Here is a 21318-nt window from a genome sequence, read left to right as displayed (position 1 = left end):
CCTTCCAATAACTCCGGATTTAGACTTTCCTGAAGGGCATTCTTGGCCACATGGAGGACCGTCCCTCGTTTGTCTGTAGACTTATTTGAGTCCTGGGACAATTCTCTGCTGCCTTGCCTCCTTTCCAGGTTTCAGGCGCCAGTGTCCTAGGAGTGGATGTTGTCTTGGCTCCGAGGCTAGAGGACTTTTTTTTATATATATGCATACACCCCTATTTTACCCATGTTGCTGGAGCTCTCTACAATTCTTCGCATGTCACCGGTCTGTCACATCATTAGCTTCTCCAGATGAGGCTGTCTGTCTGGATATTCAAATGTAAGTACAGAATCCTTGGTGTTGGGAAGGAAGGCTGATATAAAATTCTAACACTGCAGGCAGTCTTCCACAAGACAGACATATAATAATCCTTCAGTTTCATTTAAAGCGATCACAGACATGGTGGTCTGCTGACTCCAGCAGGCCACCATGCCTGTAATTCTAAGCAATCGTTGTGGGCAAGTGCGGCCCGTGCAGGTAAGAGCAGTGGGCCGGGGGGTGGGGGAAATTCAACAGACGACCCCAAGGGAAAATTAAATAAATAAATAATTTTCCCAAGTGGTCGTCTGTCGAAACCATCCCCCCACCCGGCCCCACCGCTTTTACCTTACCGCTGCTGGTAGTGGGTCTCAGTTTGCGAACTACGTCATGCAAATTAATGAGGTAGGTCGAATTGCGGCCCACTACGAATCAGTATTTTGTGAACCAACCTATTTATCAGGAAGTTGGTTTACAAAATACCAATGCATTTGGTAGAAGTCGGTGTGCAAGTTACACCCATCTCTACCAAATCCATTTTAGTAGAGTCCTAATAAGAAATATCAAATTGCAAATCGTTATTTGATGCAATTTACGATTTCTTTTTTTTTTTTTTTTTTTTTAATTAAAAACCTTTATTCGTGCATCTTAAAAGAACAAATACGGGCCTACAACCGTCAGGCCGGCCACGATACAGTAAAGCACTGATACCCACATTACAGCCCCCGTGCATCAACGGTCAGGATTAACAACAGGTTATGAGTCACATACTGGAGATATCTTCGAAACCCGGGGAAGGAGAGGTGAAGGTTAATTTTAAGTTTTTTGATAATTTTATCAGAGAAAAAAGTCAATGAAGGATAAGAGCAAAGTAGATTCGAGTCCGCAAGATAGCTTCACCACACGGGCGAGCAGCAACATCAGTAAGAACAACAATGGGAGTAAAATCTCAATCAGTGAGGCGGTGCAGAGATATATCAGGATAGTCACATGAGCAAGTACGCGCCCCTCCAGAGCCGCCCCCACTCGATCCACCCCACACCCGGACCCCGAATCGAAGAAAGTAGAGCACAGAGACATAAAAGAAGAAAGGCCCATAGAACTAATTGAGAACAGAGTATTACCCCCCCACCCTACACCAATGCGGAGGCTACGGCTTACCCCCCCCCCAGCATAGTGCCTGTCGCCCAATGAACCCGAAATATAGAGAAGAGAGAAAGTAGGAACAGAGTAAAGAAGGGAAGAAAACAGAAAAGAAGGTGGGGAGGAGCCCACTGGACACCAGAGCGCCCCGAACCATCAGCCAGTTATGGCCCCCACACACTGAGAGCCCTCTACGCCAAAAAACGGCATGCAAAGATACCATGGCACCACAGTTTAAGCAAGGGATACAAGTCGCGACGAGTGCGCGCAAAACATACATACAGTCCCAGTCCCAGGCCAGCCCGTCCATAAACCATAGTGATAGAAGTCAGTCTAGCCCTGGCCCGATCGCGGGCTTGGGATTAAACCAGCTCCTGCGTGAAGGCCCCGTGTCCCGAGCAGACAAAGACAAGATGGCCGCTTGTGAGAGGATGGTGAAGTAGGATCACGAAATGGCCGCCGACCATCGATTGAGGTCCCTCGTTGCACCACATAAAATCCAAACCTGGCAAATAAGGTACAGGAGTTCCACAAAAAGGCAGCAGTGGGCCACCGCGGACGGTCCCTCGAAGCCGTTAGGTATCGCTCAGCAGGATAGCCTCGCGGACGCGGTGAGGCAGGGAACAATGAAGCAAGCAGCCATGACCAGGGGGACAAAGTATCCGCAGTTGAGGTGGAGAGCGGTGGACCCTGGGCGCCGGGAGCGCTAGATGAAGGCACCAGTGTAGCACAATCATACACCGCCGCTGCGTCCCCGCAAGAGGACAAGAGCACCGGGAGACCCACGCCCTGTGGATGACAAACAGTGCGCTCACGGCCCGCAGCCGACAGTATGGGGTCAAACCTCTCACTCAGCGCCTGCAGGCCAGCGCACATCTGTAGTTGAAAGTCCCGCAGGACAGCCAGAACGGAGCCGCATGTCAGCGGAAGCTGGGCCCCAACATCGGCAGCAATCCGGGACGGCACTGTGGAGCTGGTGTCCGGAAGAGGGAGGGCGAAGTGGGCAGCGGGCGAGACCGGAGTATCACCCCCCAGCCGCGAGCAGGCACTCAACGCCATGTTTTGCCGCTATACGGTGCAATGGCCAGGGGGGGGGGTCGTGGCAAGGGGTCAATTCCCCTCAGGTCTACGCCGCAACAGGAAAGGCCGACAGTCGCTTATCTTCTCGCCGGTCCCCCCCGCCGCTGGCTAGGCAATAGGCAAAGGGGGCAGCAGCCCCCCACAGCTCGGTCCTCAGAGCGGGGCAGGAGACTCATCGCACCGGGGCCCACCCCACAGCTCCAGCCCGTCAGGCACAGGGTGCAGAAGGTGTCCGGCCGTCTCTCCCCGGGCTCATCCGGCAACGATCCGTGGTGCGAGGCGAGATCGGGACCGCAAGGCTCAGGTTAGCGCTAGCTGGTCCGGTAACTGCGGAGCTTCCAGGAGGCCGGCAAAGGCCGTAAGGGCGCAGGGTTTCAGTGCCGAGGACAAAAGCACCCAGAACTCGGGCATCCGGGCGGGTGGAGACTCCGGGAAAGCAGCAGCGAGGTCAGCGCGTCTTCGCACACGGTGCACCTCGAGAATCGGCGAGGATGGGCATCAGGATAGTAGTCCGAGGCCACGGACCGACGGAGCCGGGCGCTCAAGCGTCTGCTCCGGTCGCCATCTTGGCTCCTCCCCCAATTTACGATTTCTTATTAGGAATCTTTATTAATCAAACTCTCCAGTCCTACATCAGCTACACTCAATCAGTTGGTGCAATATCATTGTATGAAATCTACATTGGCACCAGAAATTCGGCCCCTTGGTGCATGGTATAGCTACCAGAGGAGGGGCATCTTCAAGGGCTGCAGCTTGATATCTGCCGGACTTTCATATGCGCTTCACACTCCATTTTAATTTTCCATTGCTGCTTGCAGTTGGGGAATAATACAGCAGCTTGGGTGACTCTTCCACCGGTATGAATTGATCTGTGTATATTTAATCAAGTGTAACACTAAAGGGGACTAGAGGGAAACAACGGTAGGCTTGCCCTCCCAATCAATCACATAACAGAACGGTGCCTAGGAGATATTCCAAAAATGAACCATAGAAGGAATCTCAAGCTTAAATGAACAGTGAACTGATTTCTCTTTATAGAATGAAAGCCCTCACCCACTAAGAGGTGGCATGCTTTACCATACGGCTTTTCCTCACATTGTTAGAGACAGAAGAGCTATCCTAGCAATGTGAGCTATGGTCCTTAGATGGTTGAGGAGAACTCTTGAGGTGTAGAAAATGTGCGAGGATATAGCAATAGGGACCCATAACCCAGGTGAGGGCAATGAAGCATGCAGAGAGGAGATAAGAAAAAATTAAAACTAAGTATTGGTACTCTAATAACTTTAGTCTTGTCTTCAATGTGTAGGGTTTATAGCAAAATGTAAAGAAAACATTGTGCCTTTCTTAAAAGGTCGATATGTTTCAGCCGTGATATTGCCTTAAGTACTTGAAAGGGGCTGTCTTCAGGACCTCTCTGGTATTGGTTTGAGCAAAAAGGGTCACGCAGTGAGCATTAATAATAAATAAACATTATAGCAAGGCTCTTTTACTGTGTCTTCTAGTCCATGAGATAGACCGTTTCCATTGCAAATGAATTTATTGACATTATCAAGAAGTCCACTTTTGTTAATATCAGTCATTTTCTTGTATACCAGAAGAAGTGGCACAACAAAATAACACACGTGCATGTCTCACAGTGGTCAGTTTGTCAATATATTCTCAAGTTTGTCTCCCTACCCTCTGACATGTATGTGAGGAGACAGCACTGCTACAAGATGGTACTTATCAAGCCGATATTAGCATGATGTGTGGCCAAGGCTTTGTTTGTGAACGTTTGAGTGCTCATTTGACCATACACGTGTCATTTGTTGTGATACCCATTTTGGTATACACAGTTAATTACTGATTTTAATAAAAAGTTGCCTTAGTCTCTTGGCCTTCTTGATAATGTTTTCAATAGGCCTACTTGTGATGGAAATTGCTCCAATTTTGGCACCGAATAAGTGTATCGCTATAATGCTAATTCATTATTATTGCTCATGGTGTAACTTGTAAGACTGAGCCATGATCCGCAAGTCTTATTCTCTTCTATAAGGTGCACAGAGCTTAAAACAGGAAGTGAAGCAAGCTACCTTTGACATAGCATCCGAATTCAAGGTGACCACCACGTTTTAATAAACAAGCATTGGTAAAAGCATTAGGTTTCGCCTATGTGATTAATAATAAGCTGTGTTTTGGTGTAAGTTGTAGCTTGTTGAGCAGGTGTGCAATATAAGTTACTGAAACTCTGTGAAAGTGCAATGACTTGTTCATTGAGAAAGGCAATATATTGTGCTGTTACTGGTGGTACTATAAACCAGGTGAATTGAAAGACCGAGTGACTCATGAAAGGCCCTGCTTTCATCCAACACTTAAAAAAAAACGCATGCATTTCATGTTTCCTGCTGAAAGGGCAAACTATCGCCGGTTCGCGATTGTTGACAGTGCCATAGTCGTTGAGATACCAGTACCGACCTTTGACCCAGTAGTAGGCGTAACTCGGAGGCTCTTAATCACCCAGCGATAGAACATAACCTTGTGTGAGTAATGCTTAACCAGTGCCAGTGATCCCACGGCCCCTTGCCCTGCAGCCTCCCTACTCCACCCAGAACAGAACAGTGCCTGGAGCAAGAGCAAACATGAAACGACGTCACAGGCTTGAGATAGGAAGGATTGATGGCTACCTGTACGTGACGTGGTGTGCCCAAGACATACACCACTGCGTTGGCAATATCCGCTGCTTCAAGGCACTACAGAATATACAAAAAAAACAGGGTCAGTGAGTATTTAGCAACAGCCGCACGACAAGACACCAAACTAAAGTTTAATTAAACATTCTCACACTGGCTATTGTAAATGATATAAATTTATTTAAAACTATTGAGTTCAAGTTTGCAGGTGCTTTTTTGAATGGCCTATCAAATGGCAGTTATCTCATTAAATCAAGTAACTAACCATCTGTTTATGCATGTATTTTGAAATTACTATATGTGATTGTTAACATATAGAATTGTGTATAAAAACATGTGAAAAGATCAAGGATAAATAAACATCAACTTGATGAAATTGAACAAAATTGTTGATATTAATTTTTGAGAATTGTGCTCATTGGTTTCGAGTTTAATTACTTGGTTTAATGAGATACATGACTAAGATGAATGTCAGACAGCATGCATTCCAGTGTAGCACACTAGTGTAGAGCGATTTGTTACTTACATTTGTAAAAAATAAGGGAGTGCACCACACCATTTTCTGATTACCTTTCAAATAGCAGCTCGCTAGCAGAGCATTCACATTGATGTCACTGCCTGTTCCTACCCGGTTAGGGAGGTTTGAATGTGTGAACTTAAAACATTGTTTGCTTACAAGCTTGTTTTTCCTTTGCTATAGGACGTGTTGGTTCTGAGAGAAGCCATTATAAGTTTGTATTTGTTATGTTTCTATAGCACCGAACATGGAACCCGAAGTTACTCAAAGCACCCTCAGATGGGCTAGTGTGCATTGCCAGTTGATGCTCACGTTCGTACACCTTGAGGCTGATTCTGAAAGGTTAAGTCCTAAATAAAGATCTTGGCTCGTGCAGGCTCATGTTTAATAGAAGATATGTGGAATGTTATTGCACCCCGAACCCATCTTCCTCATTACAGTCTTTAATTTTTGGGGGAGCCTTCCTCCCAGAACAGATTCTCCCATACTACAAAAGCCTCTGTTTACTGCTAGTAAACTTTGACATCTTTTATTCCATGCCCCCTGTTTTGAGCCTCGCACCTTCCTCTAAAAAGTGAAGCTGGAAACTGGCCCAGCCTCGTTATTTACGGTCTGACCCCAAGAAGACAGCATCCCTTACCACTGGCACTAAGTCTAGATAGGAGAATACACATTTACTGGTAATGGCTACTGCAGGTTACAATATGGCGGCTAGTTATCTTCGCACTGCCGCCCTTGGTGGCCCTGCCTTCCTAGATGCCGCATTGGGAAGGACCATTCACACCAGGAGAAGCAGGCTGTGGGTTCTGTGCTGAACTGGCCTCCGCTTCTTCAATGCGGACACACGCTGAAGGAGCACGTCTACAGGAAGAAGGCAGGTGGCCTGGGGTCCTGACTAGGCGCCCCCCTCGCCTAGAGGAGGGGCGCTCTTAGTCGCGCCAGGAAACCGAGCTGCAGTTGGAGGGGATGGCTTTGGTGGTCAGATTTCGTTATGACGTGCGGTGAACGTTTTGGAAACCGAAACTAATCTCATTTGAGGTATATAAGGCAGCGTCCCTGGAGTCTCCTCCTCTTTGTCTCTTTGGACCCAGGGAAGCCGCAAGAACGTCGGAAACCACCCACCCACCCGGCAGAAGAGAAAGGCGGAGCACTGGCAGTTAACACCAAAGGGGGCATCCCCAGCAATGGTGGTTCAGCGACTGGATGAACCCCAAGAGGGGGTACGATGGAACTGTGCAGTGGATAGGCGGGGAGGGGACTGACCTGCTGGTGGTCCTGCTCTACTGCCTTATTCCGCAACGTATGGATTGTGTGGACTCTTTGGGAGGCTGCCTGTGTTCAGGTACCTCGGTGGGCCGGTGCGCTATGCGGTGCCCAGTATTTCAAGCAATTCAATGTTTGCTGTAGCGCGTTGGGGCCTGCCGGCACAATGGGCGCAGCTGAGTGGGTCGGCCAGCAAAATTTAAGTACATGTGTATGGCAAAGCTGAAATCAATTATAATGTTATGCCTAATTTCCTTTCTGCTTTTGACATGTGGCAATGTTTGCTGTAGCGCATTGGGGCCTACCGGCACAATGTGCGCAGCTGAGTGAGTCGGCCGAGTCGGCCAACAAATTTAAGTACAAGTGTATTGCGAAGCTGAAATCAATTATAATGTTATGCCTAATGTCTTACTGCCTGTGACATGTGGATGTCGCAAAAAGTCTGTTGCTGTGGTTCAGAATTTATATCAAAGTAGTACTTTACTCCCGTAGTGGTTGTGTAGATTTATATGATTTGATGTGAATACAAATCTACGCCTTGGACAACATAACCGATGTTTGGATATTCTTGGGCCCAGTGGGCGATGAGGGGTGTCAGAAGTGAGAGGGAGTGAGTGTTTCTTTGTGCGCGTACTATTATATTTGGTCTTAAATCTCGCTTTTGGTGAGGCTTTGTAATGACCGATGCATATTTAAAGCTCTAACTTTAGCAGGGTTATCATGTTGAGCCTCGAACCACAAAGGGGGCAAGAAAGTGTGTCCAGAAAATGAAGCACACAGAGGAAACAGCCCCCTCTTCTGAGAGACAGGAAGTAACTACTTCCCAGCCTTCCCATGATTTGCAGGAAGAATTGGATGACAGGGCAGTAGCATCTGCCTTACAAGCCCAAAAAACGAAACTAGCTATAGTTGAGTAAGACTAGGGGAAGCCTGACTATGCCGAGAATTTAGCCATTCAAGTGGGTGTTTAACTACGTCACTTTGCCGATTATTGAAACCGACAAATAGGAGAAAGGGATTATAAATTGGAATTCAAAGCCTTACCTTGGTAATCTCAGTTTTGACGCACTCCTATGCCGAAAGACGAAGCAAAAGATAATCTCTGATAAATGAAGTAGAAACGTTACTCCAAACAAATGATGTAACCTTTGCATGTCAAAAGAAAAGGTCTACCTGCATTATTTCAATCCTTTTTCTAAGAACAGAGGTTTTGATAGAACTGTGAGACTGAACCTAAAGAGAGTATACAGCTCTTTTTAGAATCAAAGATAGTTCAAAATGGTACCTCTACAGGCAGGCAATTATTCCTTGCATAGCTTTAGGAGATTTCCTATCACCCTTGGATCTTCAAGATGCATATTTTCATACATTCTGGTTCAAAAAATCCATCTGGCTAGCTCTATGAGAAAATCATTATCAATTCACAGTATTTCCATTTGGCCTTTCTGTGGCCCAGAAAATCTTCAAAAATATAGTGGCTCCAGTACTGGCTAATTTGCAATTGCAAGGTACACGTGTTTCTGCATTCAGATACCTGGGCAATTTGTGGTGTTTCGCTATTAAAGGTGCAAAAGCAGAAAAGATGGTATGTGCAACACTTCAGTCACAACTGACGTTGATGAACTGTGCAGCAGCAGTACATTTCTTGAAAGTAGAGGGCCTCATTTCAGGAACAAAAAGTGTAGTTTAAATAACATCTAAAGCCTCTGATTCTACATCTATTAAAACACTGGGAAAAATTCACTCAGGACATGGCTCAATGAATCCCAGATACCCTCAGACACAAGATGGCATGGTGAATTGTAGCTGTCCATTTACTAAGAGAAGTATGTCTGTATGCCAAAATCTCCACTGTGATAACAACATATGCCATTCGCATGGGTTGATGAGCTATGCTGGAGAATGAACAAGTTCCAGGCAGGTGGTCACTAGCAGAGTCAATCTAATAGTCAGTTGGAGAAAGTTAAAGGCAAGGATGTCTTAATAAAAGCAGACGATCAAGTAGCATTCATAGACCGCTGCGGAAGCAAACAAAATCTCTTTCCCTAGCTCAGGTGGCCCATTCAATCAGGATTTGGGCATAGGTACAGCTAACTTTTCTAACAGCAACATATATTTTGAGGGAGGTGAATGTAGCAGCATATCAGCGGACCAGAAGCTTCTTTAATAGATTTTCAACTCTATTCCAAGGTATTCAGATTTCTGACACTTCATCGGGGGTATCCGTGGCTGGATTTATTCACATCCAAGGTAAATACACAATATCCAGCTTTCTGTTCGAATAAGCAAATGGTGGAATCTTGGACAATAGATGTGCTATTGTTCAACTGGCTGGTGGAGTTGTTGTATGTGCTCCCTCTAATTCTCCACCTCGCGAGGGCACTCAAGAAGATTCAGGGGGAGAAAGATCTGGTACTTCTGATCGCTTCCTTTTAGCTTTGTAGAGGCTTGGTTCTTGCTGCTGGTGAAACTGTCAGTATCTCCTCCAGCACATCTGCAGAAATGCAAACATCCTCTGATATATCCAGACCTGTCAAACCAAGGTCTTCTCAAACTAAGAATGACGAAGCTGATGGCTTGGAAACTGAGAAGATGGCTCGTTAAAATGTCCCAATACAAGAGCTTCTATTGCTAGGCATTGAAAGAAGTTTTCTGAACAGCGTCAGTCAGAAAACATCAATCTAATATATTGTAATCCCTTTCAGATATTGGATTTCTTAAGGCATGGGTACATTAAAAATCTAGCTACTTACACGTTAATAGCCAATAAAATCATCAAGGAACATCATGATCCTTTGAAAGTGAATAAAGATCTATCTAGCCAATTGTTAGCATTTCTGGTGAAATTGTATAACATAACATCACACATATTTCATTCATGGGACCTTCCATTAGTTTCAAGTTCATTTTAAATACTCCTTTTGGAGATATCGTACGAGGTATCTTTTCAATATCTAACGCCAAAAGTTTACCTTTATTGTCAGCAATAACATCTGCTAGATATCTTAGAGAAGGGTGTTAGTACTAGATGGGCCTTACCTAAAACTGCTCCACAATGAAGTCAAAAACAGGTTTATTCTCAAAGTTATTTCCAAACTCCATCTAGAATAGGAAATCATACTACCAAGTTTTTCCAAAACTAATTAATTCCAGAAGAAATCTCCTTGCATACTTTGGACCTAAGCCACAATGGCCATTTATTCCATCAAGCATTTCCATGGTGGGCTGGAAGCAGTTATTGAAAGCCGGGCTGCTCCTGGTGCCTCTATCAATTTTCCCACTTCTGTGAGATTAATTGCAATAGGCTACAAGAGAAAGACAAAAAGAGAAGGAGAGGGGGAAAAGAGATGGAGAGGGAGTAAGAGGAAGGAGAGGCAGAGGAGAGAGTGAAGGAATGCATGAAAGGAAAAAGAGCTAGAGAGAGGAGAAGAAGGGATTGGGGATGGTTTGAGCATTTTTTGCCATGGGCGCTTTTGATTCCCTTGTACGGCCCCAGACGTAGTTAAAACTCTAGTCATTTCTTCGAACAGAACAACATTTTGTGTATTTCTTGCTTGCTGCTAATAACTTTTGGAGTGAGTGGGAGAGGAAAGAAACCATCTAAAGCAATGCTAAGTAGAGAGGTGAAATTTGATAGAATTTCGACATGCAAAGCCACAAGGCAGGCTACCTCAGCTACTGTCTAAGGCCGCTCAATGAGAGGGAGAGCAGCCTCTCGGGCACAGTTCAAAAGTGTTTCATTAGCTGAAATATGTGCGTCTGCCATGTGGTCTTTGCCCAACATGTCTGTCGAGCATTATAGACTACATATTACTAAGCCTGGCAAGTTTGTTGAACGTGTTTTGTGCTCTGTATCAGATGTTTAGCTTTCTGATTTAATCAATAATATTTTTGCTCTGCTTCTTCAGCATGAAAACAAAAGCTGATTTTCTCTCATTGTAAATTCTAATTATTAGGATGAGCTTGACATATCCAAAACAAGTAAGGACTGTGACGAGGAAGACAAGATTGGAAGGTAATAGTTGTATAACCTACCTGTAATCCTCATTACTCCTGATCTACGTATTCTTCAAAACAATCTTAGTTTTCTACCTCCCCCTAATTTCTTGAAGCTCAGTATTCCAGGCCGAGTTGCTTTACAGCTCTGCTTTTTGGAGGAAGGGGCAGGTTTCAGTACAGGGAAAATGGAAAAAAGATGTCAAAGTAATATAAATAGATATATAAGAAATATAGACTGGAGGGGCTTATGCAGTACGAAGGAAACTGTCTCCAGAGGGAGGCTTGCCTTAACATGCAAGGAATGTGACAAGGAAGATCTGAATCAGGTGTGATCAAGATTACCTGTAAGTGATCCAACCATTATAGATTTCAATATTTTTGTAGTACCAGCTTATGTGCCATAGCCACTTCCTAGCACTCCACGGGTGGAGATCCGCATGTCAGTTGAAATGAAAAGTCACCAGGAATTGCATTTTCAGAGTTCAAGGCAGCATAGAAATTTGCCTCTTTGAGCTCATACAATTAACAAGAATTGGTAAAGACAAAAGGTCTTGTCTTGACAAACTGGTGCAATGGTTCTTTTTTTTTTTGTTGCCAACATATGTCACAACGATAAAAAGAAAGGAAGAAAAGAAAACATGCTGCTGCCTTACAATGAAGATATATGCTTGAAATAAAGAAAAAAATACATTAAAAACAATAACCATTCAATATAATTTTAGCTAATAGATAGTGGGTCCCAGTGTCCTAATTCACCTTCCTATTAGCCCAATTTTTGAAGAAATGCAATTCCAGTTGGTGTCACAGTGCATGTCCACTAGCACCTGGGTAAAGAGCTCAGGCCCAGTGATTAATTTGTCAAAGTTGTGTGCGGGTTGCCAGCACCCAGAGTCAAAAATTGCAACAAGTCATACACTTGTTCATGTACATAAAAACACAGATAAAAACAGATCATATAATGGATTTTCATAAATGGTTATATGTTATACTTTGTCAACCGTTTGGCTATTTTATAACATCAAAGAAAAGTATTCATGTAGTTTTGAGCAACTGGAGAACAAAGCATCTGATGACTAAGTGAAGAGGTGGAGTGCATCTGGCAGCCAAGACGTGTTTCACCCCTTTTAGGCACAAAGCCCTGGGGGTTTTTCAAGGCTCATAAGATTCTGGGAGTCAGAATGTTCCGAGAGGTCTGTTCTAAATGATATGATCACAAGGAATTAAAGGTGTCAGATTTCCTTGGTTCTAAGATGTGTGATCCAACTGGTGTTTTACAGAGTAGGTTCAAGATGGTTGCAACTGTGTCCAAAACAGCTGATCGGGTTAGTAAGACAGCAGGAGGTGAATGCTATAGCCGTCCCTGTACGTAGTTTGACTTTTGGTCTGGAAGCTCATGCCATAACTGAACCAAAACTGGAAGATCTATTGGACACCATTGGAACTGTGTGTGCTTGTGTTTTTTGGGGGAACACCCTTACTTTTTTAGTGATATATTAAATGATGGATGTTATGTAATACATGACTGACCCAGGAGGGTATATATATTATGCACGTCTTACTCTGGAGGGTATCCTGCCACTGAAAAGCGGGGGGGGGCATCAGTCGAGCGAGGGTCAAGAGTAGGTGAAAAGCTATGTTTTCTGATTCTAGTGAAATTCAAGAACTGAGGAGGCGACTCTGATGTGCAGTGGTTGGTCACTCCAGGCTCGAGAGCAACCTAGGAGAAGGCACGGCCGCTGAATCTGGTTCTGCAAATGCGCGGATGAGTGTGAGTAGGAGTTCGCCTGAAGGGAGGTGTTGGGTAGGTATGGGAAAGTTAATGCAAATGTTGAGGTAGGTGGGACCAATGCTGTGCAAGGCTTTGTATGTGTTCATGATGAGATTGAAGAGCGCCTATTTGCGGACAGGTAGTCAGTGAAGGTCTTTAAGGTTACAGATGATATGGATGCATCCTGGGGGAGTCTGTGTGTGAGTCTGGCAGCTGAGTTCTGTATGTCTGGAGTTTTCTGATCAGTTGCACTTTGATTTCTATGTGGATGGTGTTGCCGTAGTCCAACCTGATGATGATGATGAAGACCTGGGGGACGGGAAGCCACTTGAAAATCTTCTTGAACATCTTGTGTGTGTGGAAATAGGAGGAGGAGACTGCATTCACTTGGCCTGTCATAGCAAGTTGATTGTCAATTACTATTCCAAGGTTCTTCGCATGGGCGGTAGGGTTGGATGTGGGTTTGAGATCAGCAGGCCACCAGCTGGAGTGCCACAGCGAGGTGTCTTTGCTAAAGAGGACTACTTCTGTCTTGTCTGTGTTGAGCTTGAGGCAGCTGGATTTAATCCCTCTGGCAACTTTGGACATGTGGCTGAAGAAGTTGGTTCAGGTGTTCAATATTTTGTCAGAGAGGGAGAGGATGAGCTTAGTATGGTCTGCGTAAAACAGAATGTTGATTCTGTGGTGCGGGGAGTGAGGCATTTAACAGCGTGGGACTGAGTGAGGATCCTTTGGGTACTCCACAGATGAGTTTGACGATGCCCGAGGTAAAAGGAGTCAGACTGACTGACTGGGTACAGCCTGTGAGCAAAGAGCCTATGAATGCCGACATTGTGTAGGGGTTGAAAGAGGATGGGTGAAAGACAGTATCGAAGGTGGAGGATAGATCCAGAAGAACGAAGGTAGCGGTGTCTCCTCTGTCCATCATCAGTCGAATGTTGCTAAAGGTGGTAATGAGGGTAATTTCAATTCTGGGGATGGGTCTGAAAACTGTTTGGGTGTTGTTGAGGAGGTTGTTGTCATTCAGCTGGGTGACCAGATGTTGTTCATGATCTTCTCCATGACGTTCACCAGTAAGGGTAGCAGGGAGATGGGCCACTAGTTGGCTAGTGTATGAGGGTTTGCTGACGGGTTCTATAGGAGAAGGATAACTGTGGCATGTTTCAAGGCATCCAGGATGGTGTATGTGTTGATCGACTCATTGAGAATTGGGATGAGGGCTGAGCTGATGGGGTCTAGTCCATTAGTGAATAAATGATGAGGACAGAGGTCTGATCGGGCTCTGGAGTGTATGGAGCACATGGTTGCTGTGATTTCCAAAATGGTGGTGTTGGGCCAGGTGGTCAGGGTGGTTCTCTGGGCATTGGAAGTGACAGGTGGGTAGCTATGAGGTTGGAGGGGCCTGGTTCAGACTCAAAGTTGTCATAGATGCTGGAGATGTTGTTGCTGAAGAAGAGGGACAGCTGGGTGCAGAGGTCTTGTGAGGGAGTGACACTGGTGGAACTTAGATTTTCTTGGCACTGTTGGTGCTGCTTTAGATGTGCTCTCTGAGAGCGGAGCGCTTGGTGACTCTGATTTGTTCATGATATCGTCTGAAGGCTGATCTGTAGTTCCTCTGGTCAGTGTAGTCCAGCTTTGTCTCCATCTGCTTTCCAGTTGCTTGTAGTATCATTTGGTGAATTTGAGCTCTTCTGTGTACCAACTTGTGGTCTGGTTCTGGTGGTGTTGGTGGTCATGAGTGGGGCCATGGTGTCTGGGCAGGAGGTAACCCAGGCATTGAAATTGGAGATGGATCTGGGGGGTGTTGCAGCCAGTGGTGTAGGAACTCAAAGGTAAAGGATTCTTCTGAGACCTTGTTCCAATCCTGTTGTGATGGTTTAATGATGGCATTTCTTCAGTGGAAAGGGATGAGTATGTGGAAAAGGGCATGGTCAGACCAGTTGATGGTTGTGGGCTTGTCCACTGTGATTTCACTGAAGCTGGTGAGGATGGCATCCAGTAGGTGTCCCGGGGCATGGGTGGTGCCTTCCACTTGCTGTGTGAGTGTGTGGTTTCTCAGGTCCTCCAGGAGGTTGGCTGTGTTAGGGTTGGTGGGGCCCTCCAGGTAGTAGTTTAGGTCGCCAAGGAGGAAGAAGGTGCTGGAGTTGAGTATCAGGGGGGAGATAAAATCCACGTTTGTGCTTTTGTAGTTGGATCAAGGTCCGGGCGGGGGGTGGGGGGTGGGGGTTAGTAGATGTGGGAACCGCTTAGGGTATAGCTGGTGGTGAAGTGGGATTTGAATGTCAGATTTTCCATGTTGTTGTTGGTGCAAGCCTAGGTGGTGGAGAACAGGATGTGCTCTTTAAAGATGATGATGAGCCCTTCTCCGGGTCTGTTAGTCCTATCTGGTCTTATGACCTTGTATTCGGGAGGGATAGCTGTGCCAATGTCAGGAGTCAACAAGTCAACTAGGTTTCCATCAGGAAGAGCAGATCCAATGTGTGGTCTTTGAGCAGGGTCAAGATTTTGGTGGTTTCTTTAGTGAGGTAGTAGATGTTTGGGACAAGACAGGATAGGGAGAGGTGAGAGCGGGGAAAAGTGGGGGTCCTGTGATCATGGGCGCAGTAGCGGCTGCTGTGTGGGTGGAATGGCGGCGCAGGGGGTGGGGGACAGGGATGACAGACGAAAACAGAAAAAAAAACATACATGACGCAGGCCCCCTGCTCTTCACTTGAGCACAGGCTCTCAGACTCCCCTTTGGGTAATCCGGACTCTGCTCTCATGTTTGAAAGCAGCGGCAGGATTGGCCTAAGTGCCGTGAATTTATGCTCCCAGAGAGACTGGGAGCCTGTGCTTGCTTTCTCCAACCCAGCAAAGCAACTGGGGTAGGAGACAGCTCAGTGCACATGGGACGGCTGGCCAAACCGACATGTGCACTGATAGCAGTGCACAACATTCCGTCTCCTGGCTGCCTCCGCGATTGCTCCAGCCCCAGGCTAGAATTTGAAAAATAAAACAATAATAAACCCATTTTATTTTTCAAGTTTTGAGGCTGGCGGGCGGGGCGATGTTCCTCCTCCATAGCGGAGGAGCCGCCACTGCATGGACAAATTTGAGGTGTGTGTTGTATGCAGTGCATGAAAGGGTGGCATAAGGGTGGAGAAGGGTGCCGTAGAAGTGGCAGATGGAGCATCAGAATATACTTTCAAAGCTGGCGTGTGAGACCCGGCAGCAACTCTGGGAGGTGTGCTCCGGCTCTGGGTGAGGTGAGAAGCGGTGGTGTAGCAGCGTTGGGTGTGAGAAGGATCAGGAGTCCTGTTCGCTGCAAGAGCGGGAGGAGGAAGAAACTTCTGGGTAGAAAGCGGAGCTAAGCAAACAGCTGTAAGTGAGAAGGGAGTGGAGGTGAAAAAGGTTGCCGTGTTGGAGAAGGGCGCGAAGGAGAACAAAAAAGAGGGAGATGGAGGTAAGAGAGCACTTGAGAGTGTGAAACTAAAAAAAGGGTAACAGGGATGAGACTAACACAGGCCAAAAGGCGGCAAGTATTGAGTGAAAAAGGTAAAGGGAACGTTAAAGAATTTACAGTCAAACGCACAGAAGAGCGGCGAAGAATGAATGAATGAAAAAGGGTGATTAATGCCCAAAAAAGTGGCAGAGAGAGAATGAGCAAATAAAGCAGCAAATAATTAATGTGAAAGAATGAGAAGTGGCAAAGAAAGACTGAAAAATGCACAAGAAAACGGCAGAGAATAAAAGAGAAAGGATATCGATAAGTCCCAGAAAGCGGCCAAAAGGTCAAGGGACAAAGAGGCAGAGAAAGTGGTGGAAAAGGAGAGAGAGCATGAGAATAAGAGGGAGAAGCGGAAGGTTGAAAAGAGTAAGTGTTGAGGTCAAGGCTGTAACAAGGAGTGCATTCTAACAGTGCTGGAGCTGGGCCCGAAAGAGATGGAAATGGTCACAGATCCACCTGAACACTCTATGAAGTCTCCAGGCAAAACAAGCAACAGCAGACCCGCCCACGCAGCACCACTATCCTGAACCAGCTTGGCAATAGCAGCAGGCGTACATGTAAGGCCTGATTTAGATGTAGGTGGACGGCCTGTTGATCGCCATGGGGACAGAGTAAATTACTCCATCCCCATGGCATAGCGGAAGCCCACCAAAGTTATAAATGACCGTCATAGCGGTTTCTGTCAATGCATTTTACTGTTTGCTGTGTCAGATGGATGAAGCCCTACAGCAAACAGTATTCTTTTTATTCTGCACAGAGTGCAGTGACGTAGATTGCAGTGGTGTAGAGTGCACTGGTGCAGAACAGAGTGACATAGAAGTCAGTGTCGTAGGGTAGAGTGGCGTGTGGTATGGGGTGAAGCATAGTAGAGTGGTGTAGAGCAGAATGCAGTGACAGAGTGCAGTGGTGTGGAGTGGCGCAGAGTAGAGTGGCGCAGAGTAGAGTAAAGTGGCGTAGAGTGGTGCAGAGTAGAGTGCCGTGGCATAGAGTCCCATGGTGTAGGGTGGAGCAGCACAGAGTGCAGTGGCATAGAGCGCAGTGGCATAGAGCGCAGTGGCATAGAATGCAGTGGCTTAGAGTGCAGCAGAGTAGAGTAGAGTGCAGTGGGGTAGAGTAGAATGGAGTAGAGCGCAGGTGCATAAAGTGCAGTGGTGCAGAATAGAGTGCCGTAGAGTGCAGTGGTGTAGAGTAGAGTGGTGCAGGATAGAGTGACGTGTAGTGGTGCAAAATAGTGTAGAATGGCATAGAGTGTAATAAGTAGAGTGGATTGGTGCAACGTAGAGTGCAGTGGTGCAGAGTAGAGTGGTGTAGAGTGAGGGGCAATGCACTTTTGTGCACATGCAAATGCATTTGAAGAGCTGGTTGTACTACTGTAGGTTGTAGGGTTTAAAGGAGCACCCACTTAAGTTGCTATTACTCTTAGTTATTATGCAGTGCTCACGCTGTCCGTAACTGCACATTGACAAGCATTCTCACAGTCCTTCCGGTCCTGCCCTCTGCCTAGTCTTCTAGATTGCCCTGGCTTCTAAGTAACCACGGTTCATAGAGCAGGGCTATATTGCTGATCCCATCAAATGGTTCCTTTCCAAGACATGCTAAGCGCTGTTCAGCCAAGCTGTGCCTCCTTTATTACAGCTCTCATTTGAAGCAATAGAGCCACGTTTCGTGATCCAGGGATGGAGAAGATGTGTTACAACGAATGCTGACACCAAAATATATGCGAAGATATTAGCTAATCGTTTGTCCCTGTAGCTACCGGGCGTGGTTGGCCCCGAACAAGCTGGGTTTGTTGCAGGCAGTAGCTTGACGTTTAACCTGCGGACCCTGTTTGGGGTTATTCAGCGACTAGCTCCAGAGGTACTTGCAGCAGCGTTTTCCTTGGCGCTTAGGAAGCATTTGCTCAGTAGAGTGGGGCTTCATGAGGGCTGTGTTGCGACGTACAGGGGGTCGGGATGTATTTATTCAATTGGCTAAGGTACTTTGCAACCAACCAACAGCGCGACTCGGGATAAATGGCACGTGTCTGTCCATATTGTTATCAAGAGAGGGACCAGACAGGGCTGCCCTCGTTGCCTCTGCTGTATGCCCTGGTCACTGAGCCATTGGCGCGTGCACTGCCTGAACATCATGCGCACCGGGGCCTGAGGTTCCCAAGCTATACGTTAATTATCTCAGCCTATGCAGATGATACGTTACTATATGTATGAGACCCGGATCGTAATCTTACACTGGTGCTGAATGAGGGGGTGCAGTTTGGGGAGCACTCCGGCCCATGGGTCAATTGGAATCAGTCCACCATTGTTCCTCTTACCCCAGCTATGATCCCGGTGCAGCTGGAATGCCCGCTACAGAAACAATCTTCAGACTCTGCAAAAAGCTCAAAACGCCGCAGCCCGACTCCTAACGAACACCCCGGCTAGATCATCTGCCAAACCCGCACTTAGGAAGCTGCACTGGCTCCCTATCAGGGAAAGGGTCACTTTCAAGGCTCTTTGTCTCGCCCACAAGGTACTATACAACATCGGCCCTCCCATACTAAACAACTGGATCACCCCCTATAGACCCACCAGAGCGCTTCGCTCGGAGCACGGAAACCTCATTACGATCCCCAAGGTGAAAAAGGCCCGCATAGGTGGCCGCCGTTTCTCGGTCAACACAGGAAACAAATGGAATGCACTCCCTCTGAGCCTCAGAGCAGACCCAACCTCCTTCGGTTCAGAAAATCCCTCAAAACCCTACTCTTCCCCTAAGCTGTCACTTCTCCTGACCAAACCCCCTTTGCGAGTAAAAAGGTTCAGCGCTGGGATACCCACCAGGTGACTACGCGCTCTATAAAACCATAAAATAAATAAATAAATAAATAAATAAACAGTGGGCGACAGATTCAGTGCGCTATCTGAGGATACAGGTACCCATGGACCCAGACATCGTATTGTGAGAGAAATGTGATAGAACGTTTGCCTTAGGTCGCCGTTGTCACTCACGGGATGCATAGCGATCAGGAGGATGATGGTGCTGTCCCGGTTCTTATTCCGTTTCATGAATATTCTGATGCTACTGATCCGCACGACGTTTGATCGCCTCCCGGCACTCATGATTCACCTGGCCTGGGCCAGGAAACAGCCGAGGGCGCGCTGGGAGACCCTTGCTTTGCCATATCATAAGGGGGGGGGGGGGGCCTGAATGAATAGAAACCCATTATAGGGCTTGCCAGTGTATGTTCGCCTATTACTGGATTCATGGCCCACAGCTGGTCTTGTGGCTGGAGCATGATGCTGCGGCGCCACTCACATTACCTCAAATGTTGTTCAGAACTCAGGGACGTAGGCATGATGTATTCAAATCCTTAAAAGCAATGTTGTACTTGTGGCGAAGGCAGCTGGAGAGACAGGCTGGGTCCATATTGTATTCCCCATAAGTGAGCATAGGCTGGTGTGCGCGGTTTACTGTGGGGCGGGAGCGTGGCGCGGTGACTGCTTTGAAGTGGCTGGACATACACACTATGGGATTTTTCTTTGGAGATGGCGTCAGGAATAGCTGGGACGTGGTGCGGGCACAGGTGCATAGGCCTGCTGTCCTTGCACAGTTCCATTATTATAGGGCACGACACACATTACGAGAACTGCTGGGGGAGGAGGTCCTGGAACCCCAGGAAATGCTGGCATTGGCTTCGCTTCGCCGGACAGCCACTCCCTGCAGACTAGTGGTGACGTCATATGCATATGTACAGGAATCACGCAGGCCTGTGGTGTCCATAGTTGAAGCTGAAGTTGAAGTTGAAAGGGTTTTGTAAAGCGCTCTATTACCAAACGGTTTCATGGCGCTGAGGAAGGAAACTAACACTGAAGCAAGGAGAAGGGCGGGAATTAAGAAGAAAAGACAGAGGAGAAAAGATAAGTTTTCAGAGCTGCTCGAAAGTCCAAGTAGGAAGGAATAGACCTAATTGCCTGAGGAAGTGAGTTCCAGAAGAGGGGAGCGAGTGTCGAAAACCTGGAGCAACCCGATTTCTTTTTGCGGAATCGGGGGACAAGGAGAAGGAACTGGGTAGAAGAGCGAAGATTTCTAACGGGGACATATACATTGATCTTGGATCTAATGAATGCGGGGGCAGTGCCAGCTAGAGACATAAAAATCAGACAGCCCATCTTGAAGAGCGAGCGCTCCCTAATGGGGAGCCAATGGAGAGTCTTAAGCAAGGGAGTAATGTGATTAGACTTGGGGAGCCTGTAAATAAGGCGAGCCGCTTGATTTTGAATAAGTTGCTGGCGACGGCCCTCGTAGGCGGGAATGCCCACATACAGGGCGTTGCCATAGTCTAGGCGGGATAGGATCATTGCCAAGACAATGAGTTTAAGGGCTTCGACCGTGAAGTAGCGTGAAACTTTCTGGATGGTTCCTAGGGCCAGAAAGCAAGAAGAAACAGCCGAGCTAATCTGGGGACGCAGAGAGAGGTCCTGGCTGACTTTAATGCCCAGGGTTTTAACAGATGCCAAGGGAGACGGTGGAGAGCCAAAAATGGGGGGCCAAAAAGCAGGGGACCAGGGATTAGAGGGCCACCAATGAGAACCAGCTCCGTCTTATCGGGATCCAATTTTAATTGATTGAGGTTCATCCAGTTGAAAATGAAAGTAAGAGTAGAGTGGACCCTGGAAACTGAGTCAGGAGAGGAAGAAAGGTTGAAAATGAGCTGGAGGTCATCAGCGTACTTGAACGCCGTGACCTCAAACTCCTGTAAAGCAATAATGAGGGGATGGATGTAAAGATTGAATAAAAGGGGGGAGAGGGAAGAGCCTTGGGGAACCCCACAAGAAACAGAGCGGGTGGGGGCAAGAAAGCCTTCCAAACGAACAGCCTGAGTACGGCCTGCTAAAAAAGAGGTGAGCCAGGTCAAGGCCGACCCCCGTAGGCCGGCGCCCCTGACACGGTCGAGAAGAATGGAATGGTCGACCGTGTCAAAGGCGGCCGAGATATCGAGAAGGACTAAGGCCTGGGGGGAATTGGTGTCGGCGCCGCGTCTGAGCTCATCAACCACCGAAAGGACAACAGATTCCGTAGAATGTGCAGGCCGAAAGCCGGCCTGGTGGTCGGCCAGGAGATG

At 47.0% G+C, this 21318-nt stretch overlaps 1 protein-coding gene across 2 annotated transcripts in view; it reads right to left on the bottom strand.

Moving 5' to 3' along the window:
• The window catches only part of DHRS11 (dehydrogenase/reductase 11), a 429632-nt gene that overhangs the window by 5134 nt on the left and 403180 nt on the right, over nucleotides 1-21318 (bottom strand). Inside the window, exon 6 of one of the 2 annotated variants that reach the window (XM_085649463.1) lies at nucleotides 5181-5246. The exons of the other annotated variant lie outside the window; for it this stretch is intronic. Coding sequence (XP_085505589.1) covers nucleotides 5181-5246 — 66 coding nt within the window. The remainder of the gene's footprint in view (nucleotides 1-5180; nucleotides 5247-21318) is intronic. 2 annotated transcript variants of the gene reach the window in all.

Source organism: Triturus cristatus, chromosome 3_2 (assembly GCF_964204655.1).
Source record: "Triturus cristatus chromosome 3_2, aTriCri1.1, whole genome shotgun sequence".
NCBI lineage: Eukaryota > Metazoa > Chordata > Amphibia > Caudata > Salamandridae > Triturus > Triturus cristatus.
Note: the sequence above shows the minus strand (reverse complement) of the source record. Positions and strands in the feature narration are given on the sequence as shown.